The sequence below is a fragment of the Tursiops truncatus genome, chromosome 14 (assembly GCF_011762595.2).
Source record: "Tursiops truncatus isolate mTurTru1 chromosome 14, mTurTru1.mat.Y, whole genome shotgun sequence".
NCBI lineage: Eukaryota > Metazoa > Chordata > Mammalia > Artiodactyla > Delphinidae > Tursiops > Tursiops truncatus.
The window spans coordinates 66,448,111-66,467,680 of record NC_047047.1 but is presented as its reverse complement, the minus strand read 5'-3'; the positions used below and the strand labels follow the sequence as shown (position 1 = coordinate 66,467,680).

At 42.5% G+C, this 19,570-nt stretch overlaps 2 protein-coding genes and 1 long non-coding RNA gene across 4 annotated transcripts in view; 1 reads left to right on the top strand and 2 right to left on the bottom strand.

Moving 5' to 3' along the window:
• LOC117307936 (uncharacterized) overlaps window positions 1-14,200 on the bottom strand; it is a 130,059-nt gene extending 115,859 nt beyond the window's left edge. Inside the window, exons 1-2 of the long non-coding RNA XR_012325763.1 lie at window positions 13,629-14,200; window positions 13,200-13,339 (exon numbers count right to left, since the gene is read on the bottom strand). This is a non-coding gene — a long non-coding RNA (uncharacterized lncRNA). The remainder of the gene's footprint in view (window positions 1-13,199; window positions 13,340-13,628) is intronic.
• On the bottom strand, window positions 8,315-8,725 carry LOC101339975 (ubiquitin-fold modifier 1). Its single transcript, XM_004324314.4, has one exon. The coding sequence runs from the start codon at window positions 8,707-8,709 to the stop codon at window positions 8,485-8,487; it is 225 nt and encodes a 74-aa protein (XP_004324362.1). The 5' UTR covers window positions 8,710-8,725; the 3' UTR covers window positions 8,315-8,484.
• PPP1CB (protein phosphatase 1 catalytic subunit beta) overlaps window positions 14,078-19,570 on the top strand; it is a 37,610-nt gene continuing 32,117 nt past the window's right edge. The window contains exons 1-2 of one of the 2 annotated variants that reach the window (XM_004324313.4): window positions 14,078-14,201; window positions 14,417-14,556. In XM_004324313.4, the coding sequence (XP_004324361.1) occupies window positions 14,505-14,556 (52 nt within the window). In that variant the 5' untranslated portion in view covers window positions 14,078-14,201; window positions 14,417-14,504. Of the gene's footprint in view, window positions 14,202-14,224; window positions 14,244-14,416; window positions 14,557-19,570 lie in introns of those variants that run through there. The other variant, XM_073791481.1, reaches the window with a different exon arrangement.

The window sequence follows — 19,570 nt, the reverse complement described above, 5'->3', positions numbered from 1 at the left end:
AGCGTGCGGGCTTCAGTAGTTGTGGCCCATGGGCTTAGTTGCTCCGCGGCATGTGGGATCTTCCCGGACCAGGGCTCAAACCTGTGTCCCCTGCATTGGCAGGCAGGTTCTTAACCACTGTGCCACCTGGGCAGCCCAGATGTATTAACTCTTAATACTCACGACAACCCTGTGAGTTGGATATTATTATTGTCCCTGAAGCACAACGATGAAATAACTTGCTCAAGGTCATGGCATTCCAGTTTAGGGAAGTATCATCGTTTATTTAATTAATCCCTAATCATTAGGCCCAACTGATAAGTAACAGGGCTGGGATTAGGATGGAGGCTGGGTGGCTCCAGAGACTGAGCTCTGAACCCCTGCACCAAATACCTTGCTCTTTTTACACACAAATAATGGGAGATAAGTTCAGTAGGTACAAACTACCATGGGAGCACAAGAAATAAAACAGTAGACTTGTCAGGGATGGAGGATGGAGGGTGGGGCCAAAGACGGGGGTAAATCAGGGAGCAGAGTTTACAGAAAAGTAGGCAGAGGCAACGTGGACTCTGCAAGACCTGCTCAGGTGTTTAGATTTTATACTGAAGATGATGTGGCCTGAAGGATATAAGAGTATAGGCTGGACGATGGGAGGACTGGTTGGGAGGTTTCTAAAACTGTCCAAATGAAAGGAAAGGCACATCTGAACATAGGCAGAGCCAGTGAAGAGGAAGAAGAAGAACAAGATGACCAGAGTGTGTACTCCACCAACACAGAGAAATGTGTGTATGGCATAAGCAGGCTGGGGGAGAGGGAAAGGGGGCCAAAGAGCACAAAATGACATATAGAGTACTGATAACTTCTGAAAATGTGCAGGCACACATACTGAACTCCCAGGGTGTAAACAGCGTGTCCTGAACTAGGTCCTCTATGAGTGTTACTTCATTTAGTGCTCCCAACTCTGCCAGGCAGTATCATTCCTATTCTACTGGCAGGGATACTGAGAGCCCCAGAGATTAGGTGAGCTGTCTGAGGGGCATGGCTTGTCTGTGATGGAGCCACGGTGTGTGCCCTGGATTGTATGACCCCAAGTTCCTGCTCTTGCGACCCTACCATGGAATCTTCCTCATTCTAGTAGAAAACTTCATGATCCATGACGTTTGGATCAGGACAATTGAGGGAGAAATTCAAACTAGGAAAACTAATGTGTGGAAGACTAGCTTGGAATCATCACCCTCCTTCATCCCCCTGTAAATCCTGCACCACCACCTTCTGTTAACCCTGTCTCCAAGACAGTTCTAGATGTTTCCACATTTCCATTCCCAATGTCATCACCGTAGCACAGCCTGGGTCAGCCCAATCCTGCCCAGGCTCATTTACTTGAATGGCATTGTATCCTGCTCTTTCTCTGATCAAACTTTTTTTTTAAGGATTTTTTTTTTTTTTTTGCGGTACAAGGGCCTCTCACTGTTGTGGCCTCTCCCGTTGCAGAGCACAGGCTCCAGACGCACAGGCTCAGCGGCCATGGCTCACGGGCCCTGCCCCGACCGAGGCACGAACCCGTGTCCCCTGCATCGCCAGGCGGACTCTCAACCACTGCACCACCAGGGAAGCCCTGATCAAACCTTTTGAGAAGGAACTTTTCAAGACTTCCTAATGAAGTTGCTTCCTAAATGGTCTTCCTGTTCCCACTCTTGTTTTCCCCACCTTCTGAGGGATTAGGTCATGCCTCTGTCCTCAGCCTCCCATCACACTCAATATAATCCAGTGTCTCCGGCACGGCTCACTCTCTTGGGACCTCCTTCTCTCAACCTCTCTGCCAAGGCTATTCTTCATCTATGTCAAGCATGTTTCCACTTCAGGGCCTTTACACGGTATTTCTCTCTGCTAGAAATAACCACCCCTCACCAACCTACTCTGAGATATTTCCATGGCCCTCACTCATTTTATTCAGATTGCTACTCATTTATCATGTTCTCAGAGATCCTCCCTGACCACCCCCTCTAAAAAAGCATTTTTCTTTATCCCCAACTGCTTACCCTGCTTTAGGCTTCTTTATGACTCCTAGTATTACACAGGCATGCATGCACATTCCACCTCCTAGGAAACCAACTATTCTGCTTTGCCCAGGGGGTTCCTGGGCCAAGGCACTTTCAGTGTTAAAACCGCAGAAAGTTGGGACTTCCCTGGCGGTCCAGTGGTTAAGAATCCACCTTCCAATGCAGGGGATGAGGGTTCGATCCCTGGTCAGGGAACTAAGATCCCACATGCCATGGGGCTACTGAGCCCACACGCCACAAATAGAGAGAAACCTGCGCACTGCAACGAAAGATCCCGCGTGCCGCAACCAAGACCTGACACAGCCAAAAATAAGTAAATTAATTAATCAATTTTTTAAAAATAATAAAATGTTAACTCCCCCCTAAAAAAACCCCAGAAAACAGAAAGTCCCAGGCAAACTGGGATGGACTGATCACCCTACAGTTCCTCTACCAGAATACAAACTTGATGAGCAAACACTTTATTTTGTTCTCTGCTGTATCCCCAGCACATAACACAGTGCCTGGCACAGAGTAGGTGTTCAATAGATAATCACTGAATGAGAATACATGAACAGTTTCCTGTTTCAAACAGCATCAGGTTTAAACTCTCCTGCCCAGCATTCCAGTTCCTTCTTGACTGCTCATCTTAACCACCCCACCCTATTTCCTACCACTCCCTGAGTACACCCTCTGCCCCAGGCATTCCAGGCTCCTTATACTTTTGCAAACTTCACCAGAAAAGATCCCTTCACCGGAAGAGCCCTCCCCTGGCTCTCCTACCTGAGTGTCTCTTTGTTATGTTTTGCTTTATCTTTTGAGATCAATGCCAGTGAAAAATGGAGGAGGGATGCATGTCCCTATGAGAATTCCCTAGGGCATTGTTTGAAACTATCTACTCGTCTACTCCCAATGCTGAGAATTAGATAGGACTTCCTAAGGGGAGGAAGGGAAATCAAACATTGGTATTTTCCAAAAGTTCCCTAGATGATTCTGACAACAAACACACAGACACTTTATGTGAAAGGCACTGATGTAAACCCCACAATGCTTCACAACCCAGCTCAAGCCCCCTCAGCTGCACCAGTTGTATTATGGCCTTACCTGACCTCACTGTTCTCTCCCTCAGGAATTCTAAAAAGCTCAGGATCTGAACCACACTCCTGCAGGCCTGGCATAAAATATGGACAAATCAGGGTTGCGTAAGTGGGACTGTTGGCCTGGCCCGGGAGCCCTCTCACGTGTGTGGGACAGGCATTCCCCACCCTCCCCCTGGCTGTAGGTGTGAATGAACCCTCCTTCCCTCTCATTCCGGAAGTATCTGCCCTACTGAGAAATCACTCAGCTTCTGCCCACTCCCATCCTGCTTTGAGCAAGCTATCCCTGCCATCAAAGCAGATTACAGCCACTGCCAGGGCCCACCCTTCTCCTCACTTCCCACTTCCTCTCACAACAGTGTCCCAGAGCTGGTCCACCGAACCAGCCCCAGTCTCTAAGGTGCGCTGCCTGGCTGTTCCAGCAGGGCTCAGAAATCAGACCAACCTGGTGACTCAAGGCAAGCCGAAGGCTTTTGAGTCTTCATTCCCACATCTATGAAAGGGAAAATACTGACCTCACAGGATTTTTAGAGGGATTAAATGTGATAGTAAAAATTCCCAGCACATGGTACACTTAGGAACCTCCTGCCAGAAGCCTTCTTTCTGACAAAGGAGCAATGCCTGTCACCTGGGCATTGGGACACTGGCTCGCCCAGCCAGTTTGGGTTCTGACTTAACAGAAACATCACTACTAGAAGTACCTCAATGTCACTAGAGTTTGGGATTACTCAGTCTCATTCTCTAGGTGGTTTGTACCAAACTGGAGAGGAGTCTGAGGGGCTTCTTTCTGGCAACTAGAAAGTCATTCTTTGAGTTGGTGGCACTGTTAAACCACATATGGGCCAAACAGAAAACTGCTGTGCTGATCGTTGACCAGACTGCCCTGGAAGACCAGAGGATGAAAAATAGGATAAGGATGGGGTGGGGGTAAAGGGTTCTAGGGATTCCTGTGCAGGAAACAGAGGCAGATGAAGAGAGTAGGTTCTTGCACAGCATGACAGCCAGAGGGGAGGGGGAGAGGGGAGGGGAGGGATCTGGGCTAAGAATCATTAGGTCTAGATTCAAGTCCTAGTTTTGCTATTAAGTCAGTGCAATGTACCCTTCCTAGATCTCAACTTCCTCAACCACAAAGGGAGTGAGATCAAAAGTAATTGCATCCACCTCATTACAAATAGCTCAATTTCATTCCTTTTTATGTGGATAGACCTAGAGTCTGTCATACAGAGTGAAGTAAGTCAGACAGAGAGAGACAAATACCGTATGCTAACACATATATATGGAATTTAAGAAAAAATATGTCATGAAGAACCTAGGGGTAAAACAGGAATAAAGACACAGACTTACTAGAGAATGGACTTGAGGATATGGGGAGGGGGAAGGGTAAGCTGTGACAAAGCAAGAGAGAGGCATGGACATATATACACTACCAAACGTAAGGTAGATAGCTAGTGGGAAGCAGCCGCATAGCACAGGGAGATCGGCTCCGTGCTTTCTGACCGCCTGGAGGGGTGGGATAGGGAGGGTGGGAGGGAGGGAGACGCAAGCGGGAAGAGATATGGGAACATATGTATATATATAACTGATTCATTTTGTTGTGAAGCAGAGACTAACACACCATTGTAAAGCAATTATACTCCAATAAAAAAAAAAGTAATTGCATCTTTTCTCTTAAAAGTTTCCAGCACATACATGTTCACTCCCTTTTTTTCCTCCTGCCCTTACATTCCCTATCCTTTTGTTTGGAGCCAACTCCTTCCTGGCAACCAAAACTCCAGACACTATGAACTGTCCTCAGCCACCCCGACCCCTGCCCCCCTTATGAGATCAGAGGTATCAGAGCCTCACTCTCCATGCTGCCAGTCCAGGCTTTGTTTATCATTTGGGGCCCAGGTCTGCCTGTAAATTAGAACTAGAATTGCTTCATGCCTATTGCTTCAGGTAGTGGAAAAAACCCTGATAGCTGTTTTCTGCCATACCAAATTGGAATCCCTCAATGGCTTTTCCCATAAACTTTGTTATACGTAATTGGTGGTTAGAGTCCATATTACCATGGATACTCTTCTACAGTTACATTAAGGATTAAATTGATTTTGCAGACGGATCTAGGATTTAACCGCCACTTGTACCACAGTCTCTGTGGGAAAATATATTCTGTGTTCCAAACAATTGACCTTTTGGAGTTGATCCAGTTCCTAAGTTGGGGACAGCCTGTACAATATTATGTTACATTTTGGGTTTCATTTGTGTGTCCTAGAATCAAAGACTTGTTAGAGCTGGAAGAAACTTTGGAGATCATTAATGCAACTAATTTTGTAGGTAATGAAGCCAAGGTTCAGAAAGACAGAGAGATTTGTTTAAGGGTATGCAGCTACTTTGGTCTCCCAACTTCAAGCCAATGCTTTTCCCACTATCCAAATCATTTTGTGGTCATTTTCCCAAATAGCCATTAAACCACTTGAAAGTTGGGAAGATCATGTTTTCTTCAGTACAGAATCAAACATACTAAATATTTCGTAAATACTGAAACAATTCATTATTCACTTTGCTTTGGAGGTCTATTCGCTATAAGATGTCCTCAAATAATAAGTAACATTAGGGTATTTCAATTAAGAATGTATTTATAGTAGACTAGATTTGGTTTGAATCAAGATTTGAATAACTGAAAAATATTCTATTTAACCAGTGTTTCCTATATAAAAGGGTCTATTAGGGTTGATGTCACTCCAATAAATATTTTTCACAGCTCACAGACACATCTGGTTCTAGTTTTAGGAGATACGTGCCATTAATTTTAATGTGGTCTTAGGGGAGAGCCACTCATTTTATAACTACATTTAAAAACTTAATATCCCTTTGTTTGTTTTATTTACCAAAGCCAACTGAAACAGAGACTTATGAAACCATTCAGAAGCAAACCTTCTCCAATTGAAAAGGTGACAAACATAATTTTGATATACTATATGAGGAGAGCCACCTTCATTAGAAACAAAACACTTAAACTGTTTTATTTGAAACAAACTTTCCCATTTGGTGTACTTTTCTTCACCAACAAACACATTGAGTTATTTCTTAAATATCTTTGAATGAGAAAGATAGGAGAACACTGAAAGAGAAACAATCTCATATAGGTAGATGACATGGTTTTATTGTAACAAACTAGGGAGTGACCTAAATAGACAGCCCTGTAATCTAGTTATGAGGGAAAAAAAGAGCCACAGATCAACTCTTCAAAAATTAGTCATCCTTTGTGATAGCTGCCCTCCAACTTTAACTGTCTTATAGTTAACAGTTATACAGTTAACTCCTTCAATTACTAGGCATTTATTCTTTTTATGGTATAAGAAAATGTATTTTCACAAGATATTAATTATGTACCAATAAAGCATTTAAACTAAATACAACACTTCAAAACATTCTGCACAAAAAGTTACAGATCACATTTATTTAATAACAAAATGTCTAGTTCTTTAAGAAAATATTTTTTAAGAACTTACTGCAATAAAATTTTCCAACCAAAGAAAAAAATATTAAACAAATTATGGTACAAGACATCATAAAACTTATTAATGTAACAAATCAGGCAGAATTTTGTGCTAGAAACAGAATGGGGGACATCTAAATAAAACAAAAATTCAGAAAATGTGTATTCATAAATTTCTGGTTCACTGAGGCTTAATGTTGTTAAAGACCAGGAGTCTTTAAGCATCAGACTTTGTTTATAAAAATAAAAAATTCCCCAAACATTAGCAACATACTACCTCAGCACAATTTTTTTTTCCCTTTACAATTCAGAATCCTGCCGTTCATTTGTCAAACATATGAACAATATCTAGTTACTTCATTAAACTTAACCAACATTACCCTTCGGATACTGATTCGGTTGCATTATTTTTTTTCCCAATGAACCTAGAGCCTATGCACACTTAGATAAAAACTGGTCTTAGAAATACTTTATCCAGGAATAATTCTACACATATTCAATGAAAGCCTACATTTCCAGGCCTAGAAAGAGCAAGACAGACACCAGGCCTGCCTACAGAGAGCTTACCATCTAGAATACAGCAAGTCAAGCACCAGTTTTCAATCACTACGAGCCTTCATTTCACCTTTCAAGATGTGCACAGATATTGATGTCCTCTATAAGGGCAAACAAAATCTTCCCTTATGCCTATCATTCTTTAGATTCTCTATGGGGAATTTTGAAATCTGTATGTTGACAAGGCCTACGCTTTGCTTTCTCTGATTGCCTTCTGCTCCTTATAACAATGTCAAGTATTTTATTTTCCTTTCAGTTCTTCCCAACATAGCCTCTGCAGTTTTGTCTATCCAGTTTGGCCTTTTCTGTGACCCTCTGTTACAGCTTTCTGCTCCCCTTCATTTTTGTTTCTTTCCTTCTTACTAGAAGCCTGGTCATCTGGGCTTCCCCATCTGCCTTTTCTAGCTTCTTATTCATTCTAGTAACTAATCTTAACACTTCCTTAAATGTTGGGTCTTCAGTAGGTAGAATTAGTGAGCATTTCAGTTAGCATTTCCTTGAGCTCTGTTGTGAACAATAGATCTTCTTTACAACAATACTTTCTCCCCGAACGTTATTTGGAAATATCATCCTAATATTCTAGGATATTAGGATTTCTGTTTTAAAGGTTTTTTTTAAAAAAGATCAATAAAGGAATGCATAATTCAGCAACTGATGCTTCTACTGTAGTCTCAAACTCTTTGGCATGGGATACCAATGTTACACGTAAGGGGCTAGATCAAAAATTCAATTTTTGGCTATTTGAATTTTAAATTAAAATTTATAAGAACTCAAGAAGTTTGAAACTTTAAAACAAGCTAAATGATAAAAAGACAGTTATTCATTGATGTGATCCTTTATCATAAATGATATATAATGAAGAATTCAACTATTTTTGTGTCTGCAAGTCAGATGCTATCAAGCAAACTGCCACGTATGGATTGATAAGTTTTTACATTTTTAACTCAAAGACAAATAGGAAGATTCAGTAAGTTTCATTTTTCCAAATGTTCTCAGAAAGAATGATCAGAAGCACCCTCCAGTTATGACACAGGTGGATAATCCATTTACCCCCAACGAACCACCTGTGTGTGCTGTGAGGTAGTAATGTGACCTTCTATGGTGATGACACCCTCAACAGAGAAGTGTCCCCTCTTCACATGAAGAGTGTGAACAACAAGAAGGGACAGAGAGTTACCTTTCATTACTTCATCAACTATTGGTGTTTTCATAGGATTTCAAATGCCTGACTCCAATTTTACAACAATAAAAATACCAATATTTATTCTGGAAGGGGATTTTATGTTCCAAGCAGCAGATATTAACAACTTCCAACACAATCTCTAGGAATTATTCACAGTTCTGAACCGTGCTTTAGAAAAACATTTCCAGCAGTCTGTGCAGGATTTATTCCTATTCCATCATTGGTAATAACTGCACCTGTTGCTGCAGGAACTTTAAATTCTGCTGCTGCAAACTTTAAGACTGCTGTAAAAGGTGTACTTTCGGGAACACTGAGTACTTTGTACGGCAGCTGCGGGTCCGACGTCAGTGTGATCTTAAAGGAAACCTTCGACATGGTGCAGCCGGTCTGGACAGAAACCCCACGCTAACCTAGGCATTTATTTTGTGATCATTTTATCTTGAAGCATACACCAGAGAGTTTCCTTAAGAGACAATGTTCCACTGAGAGAGAGAGAGACAGAGACAGAGACAGAGACAGAGACAGAGAGACAGAGAGAGACAGAGAGTTGGGGGTGTCAGAACTGGAGAAAGGGGGAGGGTTTTGGCCAAGGGCAGGGGAAGAGGTATTTGGTTATACCTGGCTTTATAATTTGGGGGGCTAAAATGACTGAGGACGTGCCTTATGGCTTAGCTGATCACTCTGGTGCTTGATTATTCTCTCACGTGTGTATTGAAATGAAACCAAAAGTAAATCCTAAGCAAAATTCTTGGCCCTGCCTAGGTGTATGCCAGGTCTGGCTCTGTACTGACAGGGGTGGCCTCCTACTGATGCATGTGTCCTTGTCTGGTTTCTCAGTATCCTTGAATTAAGCTGACTACAAAAGTCTATGACATTTGATATACAGAATGGCTGCCCTCAAGGTATATCTAGTAAAATTTAGAACTTACTGCCATTTAAGACTATTAAAGACTTGATTAAGAGGAATCATATTCATGGAAGGACAGCCTGATGAATGTTGATTCATTCATTTATAAGTTATCCTGGATTAGTCAAGGCAGCAAAGAGCTATATATCACTATCACAACCTTCACACTTTGCTACCTAAACCTATTCACTTTCACACCATATTGGCTACTGGCTAATATCAAGAAGCATATAAAACATCCCTATGAAAGTCTGTGCTGTGTTTACTAAAAGGAATCATGAGGCTGCTGTTCACTGTGTTCCAAAGTGCCTTCTTTGAGGACACTCCATAGGGACATCTTTCTGATCTCAGCACAGTGATAGTTGGGCTCCTCTGAGCACTAGTCTGGCCCAGGTATTTCCTGTCAGTAAGTACAAATAAAATCATGATTTTATTAAGACCCTAAATCATGATTCCCCAAGTCCTTTACAATCAGAAAGTCCAATTTCCCTCCACAGACAGTTCTGGAATTACCCAAGGATATTAACATGCATGTTATGCCTCCCGAAGCCCAGTGGTATGCTGGTAAATGTTTAACAACCAGCTTTCTGGTGGAAAAAGCTGATAGATTTGTAACATGTGCTAATTTCCTTGGTGTAAATACTGCTCTCACTATGGCCAATATAATATCACTGAAGGTAGAGTTGGAAAGAGATGCATAGCAGCATTTCATTATACAGTATTTCCACCATACAGATACAGTACATGTTAACAACCTTTAGACTATACATAATAGTAAAATGTAGCAACATAAATAGAATGTGATGAATCTTGAGCAATAATTACCTTTGTTTTTGTTATATTTATTTGTAAGTCTATATAATTTACTTTTTAAATAATGACTCTGTTTAACAACTGGCTTGCAAAATTCTCTGAAAGTTTAACAACTGGCTCTCATGAGCCAGTGTAAGCTGGCTCCCACACACCACTATCTAAAGCCACACTGGGTTGGGAGTCTAGCTAATAGTTTGCCCTCTAGTCTCTTGGATTAACAATCCTGGTCTCATCAGGAGCGGGACCTTAGCCTGATCCTTTTCCTAAGTCTTGCCACATGTCCAGAAAGAGAGGGAGGCAGTTTCCTACATGCAATCAGAACCACTCCCTGCCAGTCCTCTGCTCTAAAGTCTCCTGGTCTCCAGGCTCAGGTGCTCTACAGAGCTGCTGCCCACCACACATTGCTCCTACACCAATGGCAGCCTTCTCGTGTCCTGCTTCCAAGCTGCTGACTTCCCTAACTGACAACCCCCATTCTGCCCATGGACCACTGCTCACACTCAGGCCAAGAACTTCCTGAGAGTCAGTATCTGTCAAGTGAGGCTTCTGTCTCTTTGGTACCCGCCTACCCTTGAACCTCATCGTGGCTCTGACTGCCTCTATTGCTGCTGCTGCCTGCAGCACTGTCTCCTCTGACCTCTGGATCTCCACCTCTTACCTCTTCCTCTGCCCTCAACCGCTTATCCACATTTTAAGGTCTAAATAAACTTTGAAAACTGAGATTCACATAAATGTGACACGAAAACTCACATAACCAAGTAGGATGAAATGGAAGTGAAGAATGATCCCCATTTTACAAAATGGGTATACATCTATCTATCTATTCCCTGCTTTTAGAAAGTTCACTGTATGCAACTTTGCTTTTATGAAAGACCTACGTGAGTATCTTTTTCCGCTAACCAAAAGAAATCCAAAGAGGATTTTCACTGTTACAAAAAAAGGCGAAAAGTAAAAATAGTGATTAGCGTTAGTTCTGCAGCAAGCCATTACAGAGGAAATGCACACATCAAGCACCGCCAAGTTCCTTCTCTAGGAACTATACTCAGCATCTCAGCATCAGGCTGCCATAACTTTGAACTGTGTCTGTGAGCATCTGTGCTTTATCTCGATTTATTTTGTGCACCTGTTAGCAAGATGTGTCCTAGGGTAATTGCTTCTTTGCTTTATGACATTTCGGCTTACGAAAAGTTTCATAAGAATGCTCTACTTCCTTGGTGTAAATTTATATAGACATATATATGTCTATATAAATAAATATATAATTATATTATATATGATATAAAATATATAAATATATATTCAGAAATAAAACAGAAAAGTGGTTAGCTATGGCTGGTGAAATTATAGGTGATTTTTATATTTTTTCTTTGTTTTCCAATTTCCTTCAATAAATACGTTTTATTCGGGGTGGGGAGGCTGCTTTAACGGCAACTCTGACTTGAACTGATATGAGGCAAAATGCAGTCTTTATTTACCTTACATGACATGGATATTCATATGATTTTCTTTAAAAAAAAAATAATGCTTCAGTTTATAGTGAGCTGCCCCAGAAGCTGCTGGGGTGTTAAGTAATACATAGTATATGCACTAAGCTTCAAAATCTGAAGACGTCTGATTCTGAATTCTTATATAATATTTTTGGAGGGGGATCCCACAGGAAAGTTGGTTGGGCCCCTAGTGATAGAGCTCTTTCATTTTTATAATAGTCCCTTCTTACCCAGGATTCGAAGGCACTAGAAAACCTGGTGGGGTGGGGGTGAAGGGGCATCTCCAGCTGCAGGCAGTACCAGACGGTACTCAGAACCACCCTCTGAGCTCTTCTGACTCCCAGAACTCTGCTGAGACCGGCCTCTCTCTGCCCTCCTCCACTTGGGGTGATTTTCTCTAAGATGCTCACTTTCTCTCTGTTCAATCCAGTTTCCTTTGAGTGTCCCTTGTCCCTTAAATATATCTGAATATATATAAACCCTAATGGAGGACAGGGTTCAAAGTTCTTTCTCACGGGGTTCATGGGCCCCATGAAAATTGGAGGATAAGAAGACACCTTAAGTGTTCTAAACATTCTGTTACTCGTTTAGAGGCTCATGGAAGAGATTTGGGAAAGTGGCATCCAACTCCACAAGCTGGTCTATTCAAGTCTCAGTTCCAGCTCAGCCAGAACACTTACTCCACTTGCTTCTCATTGGTTGCAACTTTCCTTGGTTGCTAGAAAGCTTAGAATCATATTTGTGACTTATCCCTAGCAAACCATAGGACCTTACACCATGCATTTTACATACAATACTGCTGGTTTTATCTTATCTTCCCCACTCTTGGTTTTCTTTTGTGCTCTTTTTCTCTGTACATATTTTAAATTTATCCTACTTCATGTATTTACGTAAGTTACTTTAAATCCCTTCTTCTGGAATAAAGCAGGGTATAAATAAATGGTCATTAACAAAAGAGTTTGATGAGGATCCATTTCTTCACCTATAAAGGCCCTAAGATGAACTGGTGGCAATAAGAGTCTGTGAAAACTACTCCAGACAGGATCACCATTATAGCTTGTCACCTGTTCTGTGTTCACCACCAATCCACAAGCTAAATCTTGAAATGGAGAGAAAGCTAGAAAAAAAGGGATCAGGAAATCCTATCTCTGTAAGTCATCTGAACCATCATAAAGCACTTGATTGGATAATGCTTTTTCCCCAAAAAAGTATGATTTGTGTTCTCGACATTTATGTTGTAACACATGCATATTTAAGCATCTCAGTTCACATACACTGAGAGGGAGTATATCACAATTGTTGAGTGCAGACTCTGGCACTAGTTTGAATCCCAGATCTGCCGTTTACTTGGGGCTAGGTATTTAACCATACTGTGCTTCAATAAATTCCATCTACAAAGTAGAGATAATAATAGTACCTACCTCACAGGGCTGGTGTAAGGATTAAATGAAATATGTCCTATAACATTTAAAACAGTGCCAGAGCACATACAGGGATCTCATAAATGTTAGCTATTATTAGTGATATGTGAGTGGGAGAAGCACTGCCTTGAGCTTGAGACAGCATCTTGTTTGTGAGTTTCTGGACAAACACCTGAGGAATGAGTGAAGACTTTTGGTCTGACCACTTCTGAGAACAGGCCAAAAACTCTTGCTTACCCAGATCCTTTGCGTGGCTACTCTTTCCCCTGCTTTTCTAGAGGCCGAATTCTGTGGTGGAAAGAAGAGGTGGGCAACCAACCTTCCTGAGCCTCCGCGTTTCTTTGTCCCTCTCTTCTACATACCAGATACAGTGGGAGCTGCAGGCACAAAGATAAATTGGGTTTACCGTGTAGGAGCTCACGGTCGAGTGCAGGAGATAAATGCAAAAACAATTACAAGGTAGGATGATTAAGCAATATATAATGAAGGTATTTTTCTTGTTCAAAATGCACTGTGGAAAAGCAGTATCCACAGAATGTAAGATGTAAGATATGTGAAAGCGCTCTATAGAAGGCAGACAACGGTACCCATGTAAAATATTATTACTGCTGACCCTCCCAGGGCCCACTTTAACTTATTTCATCCAGGGACACTTGGGCAACCAACCTTGTGGAACCGTAAGGTATGAAACCCCTTACGTGCAACGTCAAACTGCTCCAGCAGAGTAACCCCTTCTTGCTTTGCAAACGTGTAAACCCAGTTTCCAACATGGGTAACGCAGTCCGCGTTTCCCGCTTACCAGGAACGAGGAACTACTTGCAAAACCAGGGACTGAAACCAAGAAAACAAAAGCAAGGCGGAAAGAGCACAACCACATCTGCTGAGCGCCCTAGACCCGGGAAGCTGGGAAGCGGGAAGGTCAGCGCTGCCTACGCGCGCTCTGCGTAACGGGAGCTTCCCCGGCGCAGCAAACCCTGAGAGCCTCAGGGGCGCCACCTGCGCAGCCGCGAAGATTCGGCGCAGTGGAAGTAGCGAGAGAGGCCGCCGCACCTGCGCGAAGGCAGTGGCGCGGCGGCGGCGGCGGGAGAACCGAGTCCAGTGCGATTGCGCGGAGGCCGCGGGCGAGGTGGGGCCGCGAGCGAGTGCGCCGTGCGCCTGCGCGGAGGGCTGCGTGGCGCGGTGGCGGGGAAGGGCGGTGTGAAGTGAGTGGCGCTGCGGGAGGGGCCGTCGGCGGCGCTGGTGAGCTTTGCGGAGTTGGGCGGTGCCGAGGAGGAAGAGGAGGTGGGGGCTGGGTCTGACGCGGCCCGGTTTTTGGGGGCTCCACTTGTTTATTTTTTTTCTGGTGGGTGCCTCCGAGTGTGTGCGCGCTCCACTGCTTGGTGGGAAGGGGGTGGGGGGAGGGCCCGGGGGAAGGGGGAGTTGGAACCGGGGTCGAAACGCCGCGTGACTTCTAGGTGAGGGAACGCCGAGCGGTCGCCGCAGCGTCCGCCGTCGAGAAGCCCTTGTTCCCGCTGCTGGGAAGAAGCGTCTGGTGCCGACAAGATGGCGGACGGGGAGCTGAACGTGGATAGTCTCATCACCCGACTGCTGGAGGGTGAGTCGGGGCCCGGCCGGCCGCGTGGAGGGGGCGCCTCCCTTAGCCTTCCTTGTTCCTCCGCCGCCGGAGCCCGAGGGGACCCCCCACTTCCCGCCCCGAGGCGGCCCCCGAGGAGGGGGCAAAGAAGCTGGTGGGCCGGGGGGAGCGGCCTCCGGGAACACGGCCGAGGGGAGGCCGGGCGTCAGGGGCTGTCCCCGCAGGCAAGTAGTGCCCCAGCGGACCTTCGGGGACCCGCACGGCGGCGCGCCGGCGGGGGTGCCGGGTGACCCTTCGCGAGGAGGGTGCCGGGATGCGTGCTCCGGGGCATTGTACGCCCGTGGGACGTGTATTTCTTCTCTGTTCTCTTTGTGCCTTGCCCTTGGATGCCTTCGCTTCTTGTTACCGGAGTGAATTTTTAAAAATCTTCTCCTTGAGTCGACTGATCTGTTCGGCATTTTTACATGATGCTACAGGACAAACTCTATTCAAGGAGAAGATAACGTGAGCGGGAGTTGAGTCCCGCCCATGTATTATTTAGCTTTAAAGCATAGTAAGCCAAAAGTCTTTGACCGAGCTGAAGATGCACGCAAGAAAAATGTAGACACGTTTGCTGAAGGGATTGGTTTTCGGGTTTGAGAATTTTAGCAGGTTTGAGCAGGATTTAATTTCTGCACAAACTTAGGAAAGGTCGATTGTAAAGCCTCTCTTGTGTTTAAAAGATATTTACAGGTCTTAGCAGCTTTTGAAGTTTCTGGGCCCTTCTGTTCGTAATTGGATAGTTTTATGTTAGGGTCGGGGATTGAGGGAAAGGGAAGAGATGGAGAGGCCAGGGTATTATTCAAAGTCAGTCGCTGCCTTCTGCCAGTGAATCCCTTTACCCTAAAATTTGCGTCATCACTAGCTGCTTTGTGAGTGTGTAGGAAAGAAATTACGCCATTTAAAAAAATAAATTATTGTTCTCTCTGTCAGAAGCCGTGGAAGGATTACATATCCATTGTTACTGGCTTTCAAATTTCCTGAAGATAATTGTTTGCCACCGTGAAACAATGTGTACTTACATTTGGAAAATCATCGCAGAAGAAGATTGTGTGATTGGGGGGCGGAAGGGAGGGCGCTAGTTCCTTCTTTCAGCCAAAGTGTCGGTGTTTTATCAGTTCTCTGTGTACCCGTTGTGTAACAAACTACAGTATACTTGCTCCAGATGTGAAAGCCTTCCAGCAGTCTAAGACTGAGTCTCTTAAGACTGAGGAAGAAGCAAAGTTTCACCAGGAACTCTTGTTTGCCTTTTCCTTTACTATCAAGTTATTCTTGGGAGGCCCCCTGGTGCCTGCAGTCAGTGTTCACACAGATGTGAACATCTTACTGGGTCTGTGAGACATTTGCTTTGAAAAAGTGTATGTATTGTAGTTACGCATTGTTATAAGAGGGAAGTGTAGCTATTTAAAAATTTTAATATCTTGTTAACTTTGGGGGAAGTTTATGCTCACCATGAACTTGGCTTGTAAACGTAAATATTTAAAAATCTGATGCTTGTATCTCAACTTCTTTATTTTTATCTTACATAAACTTACATATTTATATACTGTATAGGCATAAAACACAGCAGACTTATGAGTTTTTAAATCTTTGATATGGGATCTTTTAAGTCAGATGCACCCTTTTAAGATTATAGATAATTAAGAAACTTCACTAGTGGATTGTTCAAGGTTGTTAAGAGAAAAGATACGGTGAGGAAAATAAGCTAAGTGATTCTGTTTGTTTCTGTGAATTCAGATTACATACGTGTTGGGTTCTGGTTTTGGGTGATCATTTTCCAGACGTTTTCCCCTTTTAAATTAGCAAGCATTTATTGACCTGCTTTGTGCCAGTCACCAGGAATCCAAAAATAAGACACAGTCTCTTCACTCAGGGAACTCCCAGTCTAAACAAGTGACTTTCAGGCTTTTTCAGCCTGCTCTCTGACAGTAAAGAGTACCATTACTTGCTTCTTAATCCCGGGAAGTATGTTTAGTTTTGACCGTGCCTCCCTGGGATTCTTAAATTCTCCTCTTCTCCTTCCCTTTTCCAAAATCTAGACCTGTCCAAAGACATCCTAACAGACTTGGATTTTCTAATAAATAATTGTTTTTAATCTTCAAATAAGAATTCTTTTGTCTGCCTTGATTTTCAGTGATGTTACATGCTAATTATTAACTCAAATTCAAGTAAAGCTGCTTAGCAGAATAGCTATAGTTAGGTTTTTTTGCTTGTTTGTTTTCAGTATTAAATGAAAGTATTGTACAAGGGAGGGGAAATCAGCAGGACTTGATCTCATTTTAAAATGTTGACTGTAGTTCCATAACATATTCTTGATTTTTTTATTACATCAGATTGCTAGTCAGCTATAACCCTTTTAGTAACTTTTATTACCAATCAGCTATAACACTTTTAGTAATTTTATGAGTTTCTTTGTGTTTTTTAGGTGGCCAAATGATGTTCACTTCCAAAGTGCCTTTTACGTTTAAATTTTTTGTTATTATTTAATGCAAAACAGTATACTGATTTATTGTTTGGATAGTGCATGTTCCTTCAGTATATTTCTTTCTTTTTTTTTTTTTTGGTACGCGGGCCTCTCACTGTTGTGGCCTCTCCCGTTGCGGAGCACAGGCTCCGGATGCGCAGGCTCAGTGGCCATGGCACACGGGCCCAGCCGCTCCGCGGCATGTGGGATCTTCCCGGACCGGGGCACAAACCCGTGTCCCCTGCATCGGCAGGCGGACTCTCAACCACTGCGCCACCAGGGAAGTCCCAGTATATTTTCTTGAGTTAAGTTTTACTTAACCACAAAGCCAAAGATGCCTACCACTCTTTAGTGATCCTGCTACCACATTCTTGTTGAAATTGAAGCTAGTTCCTATGGGTATCCTGGAAAATCCAGTAAAAGCTTTTTACTTTGATCAGCAGTTCCAAAAGGAGTTAGGATGGCAGTGGGAGTATAGAGAAATCACCTGGGAGCTTTATTCAGACTATAAATGTTGAATTTATTTTGGAGGACTTGAAAAAGGTTGAGTAGAATCTGCTTGTTTGGGAAGAGGGTTGTGTGGGAAACTGCTTCCCGATGGTTGAGATTGTGCCAGCTCTGTTCCCAACAGTTTTATTGAGATACAATTCACATACCATACAGTTTCACCTATTCGAAGTGTATAATTGAGTGGTTTTTTAGTTGTGCAACCATCAGTCACCACAATCAACGTTAGAAAGTTTTCACCACCACCACCCTCAAACACAGCCCTGTTTTCACTAGCCAACAAATCCCTTTTCCCTTCACCACTCCTCCCATTACTTGGCTACCCCGATATACTTTCTGTCTATAGATTTTGCCTGTTCTGGACATTTCATCTGAATGAAATCATACATTATGTGGTCTCTTGTGATTGGCTTCTTTTAACGTTTTGAAAGTTTATCTATGTTGTAGCATGTGTCAGTATTTCATTCCTTTTATGGCCGAATAATATTTCATTGCATGAATATACCACATTTCATTTGTCCATTTATCACTTGATGGACATTTGAGTTGTTTCCCCTTTTTGGCTGTTGTGCATAATACTGCTATGAATGTTCATGTATAAGTGTTTGTGTGGGCATATGTTTTCATTTCCCTTGGGTATATAGCTGGGAGTGAAATTGCTAGGTCAAATGGTAACTCTGTTTAACTTTTTGAGGAACTGTTAGACTGGTTAAAGCCTCTTTTCTGATTAAATTGTTTAATTATGACCCAGCAGTCTAAAGATTAGGCAGTTTGAAGGAAGTGCTAGTTGATATCGGCAACCTCAACTTCTGCAGGGATAGTGTTGTTGTGTAGACCCAAGGCCAGGTCTGTTAAAAAAGAGCAGGTTGAGGAATAGGGGAGATGGTCTTAGGGATACTTTCTCTCTTCTCTTGCTTCTTTTTAGATGAGAAGCTAGAGAAGGCATAAAGATGCTACATTGTTCAGAGATTCAGGGATTAGGTTGGTTGCTTGGTTTTCTTGTCAGTTCCAGCAGGTGAGGGAAATTTTGACAGTTTGAAGAAGTAGTCCAGAGTATTTTTATTTTATTTGAAAATACAGAGCTGGAGCTTTTCTGGTAAATGTCTAAACCAAGATTAGGATTTATTGGGATTTAGAAATCTATTTACATTTGAGTCTAGAGACAGGATTATATTAAGATTTAGGATTAGTGAGATAAAGATAGTAAATTTTATCAAGTAGGTTTTTTGCATCTGAAGTCTTATTATCCACATTTATCTTTTAACAGAGTATCCATTCCAGTAGTATACGTTCTCAAACAACTCTTAACAGGTAAAATAACGTCAGTGTTAAGAATGTCAAGATATTTAGAAATAATTAAAGTTTCAGAAACAACCTTGATCCTGGAAATCTTGGGCTATAGGGATGCAAGAAGAAATGGTTTGTAAATGTCAGTAGGCTTAGCAGTGGTGTGGTGGTGGAGGATAGGGATTCCCAGTTTAATCTTCTAGGATTTAATTTTGAGTGAATACAAATTTATACCCTCAGGCAGCGATCACTGCTCCTCTAGCAGCTGTAAGTAGCCATTTCAAGGCTTATTCTTTCTGGGAAAATAGGGGATCAGTGAAGATAGGAAGCAGAAAGATATTAAGGTTACAACTCATCTTTCTTTTTGTAAACCCTCCATCTTCCCCCAAGATTGAATATGATTACCTTTGAAGTCTTGGTTATTGGTAGGTGAAATGTAGTTTTTTTTTTTTACACCTCATTCTCTGAAATACACTGTACCTCAGAGATTTTCCATCTTTAAAGATAAAATGAAAATGCTTTAATAGAAATTGTCTTTATTCCACAATTAGAAGTAGGGGACTAAAAATGCAGAAACTCATTCTGAAGTTAAGTTAAGTACAAATAACTAGTTGCCAGTCTTTTCCTAGTTTAATGGAGGAATTCAGTTCCTGGTCTAGGTGGGTACTTGTCATGCAGTAGAAAAAGTAGTAAAAGGACAGGGACAATTGTCCTTTAATCTGCCTACTCACTATTCAC

Bases quoted from the DNA above. Each gene is read 5' to 3' on its own strand.
- LOC101339975 (XM_004324314.4), bottom strand. From the start codon at position 8,709: ATGTCGAAGGTTTCCTTTAAGATCACACTGACGTCGGACCCGCAGCTG.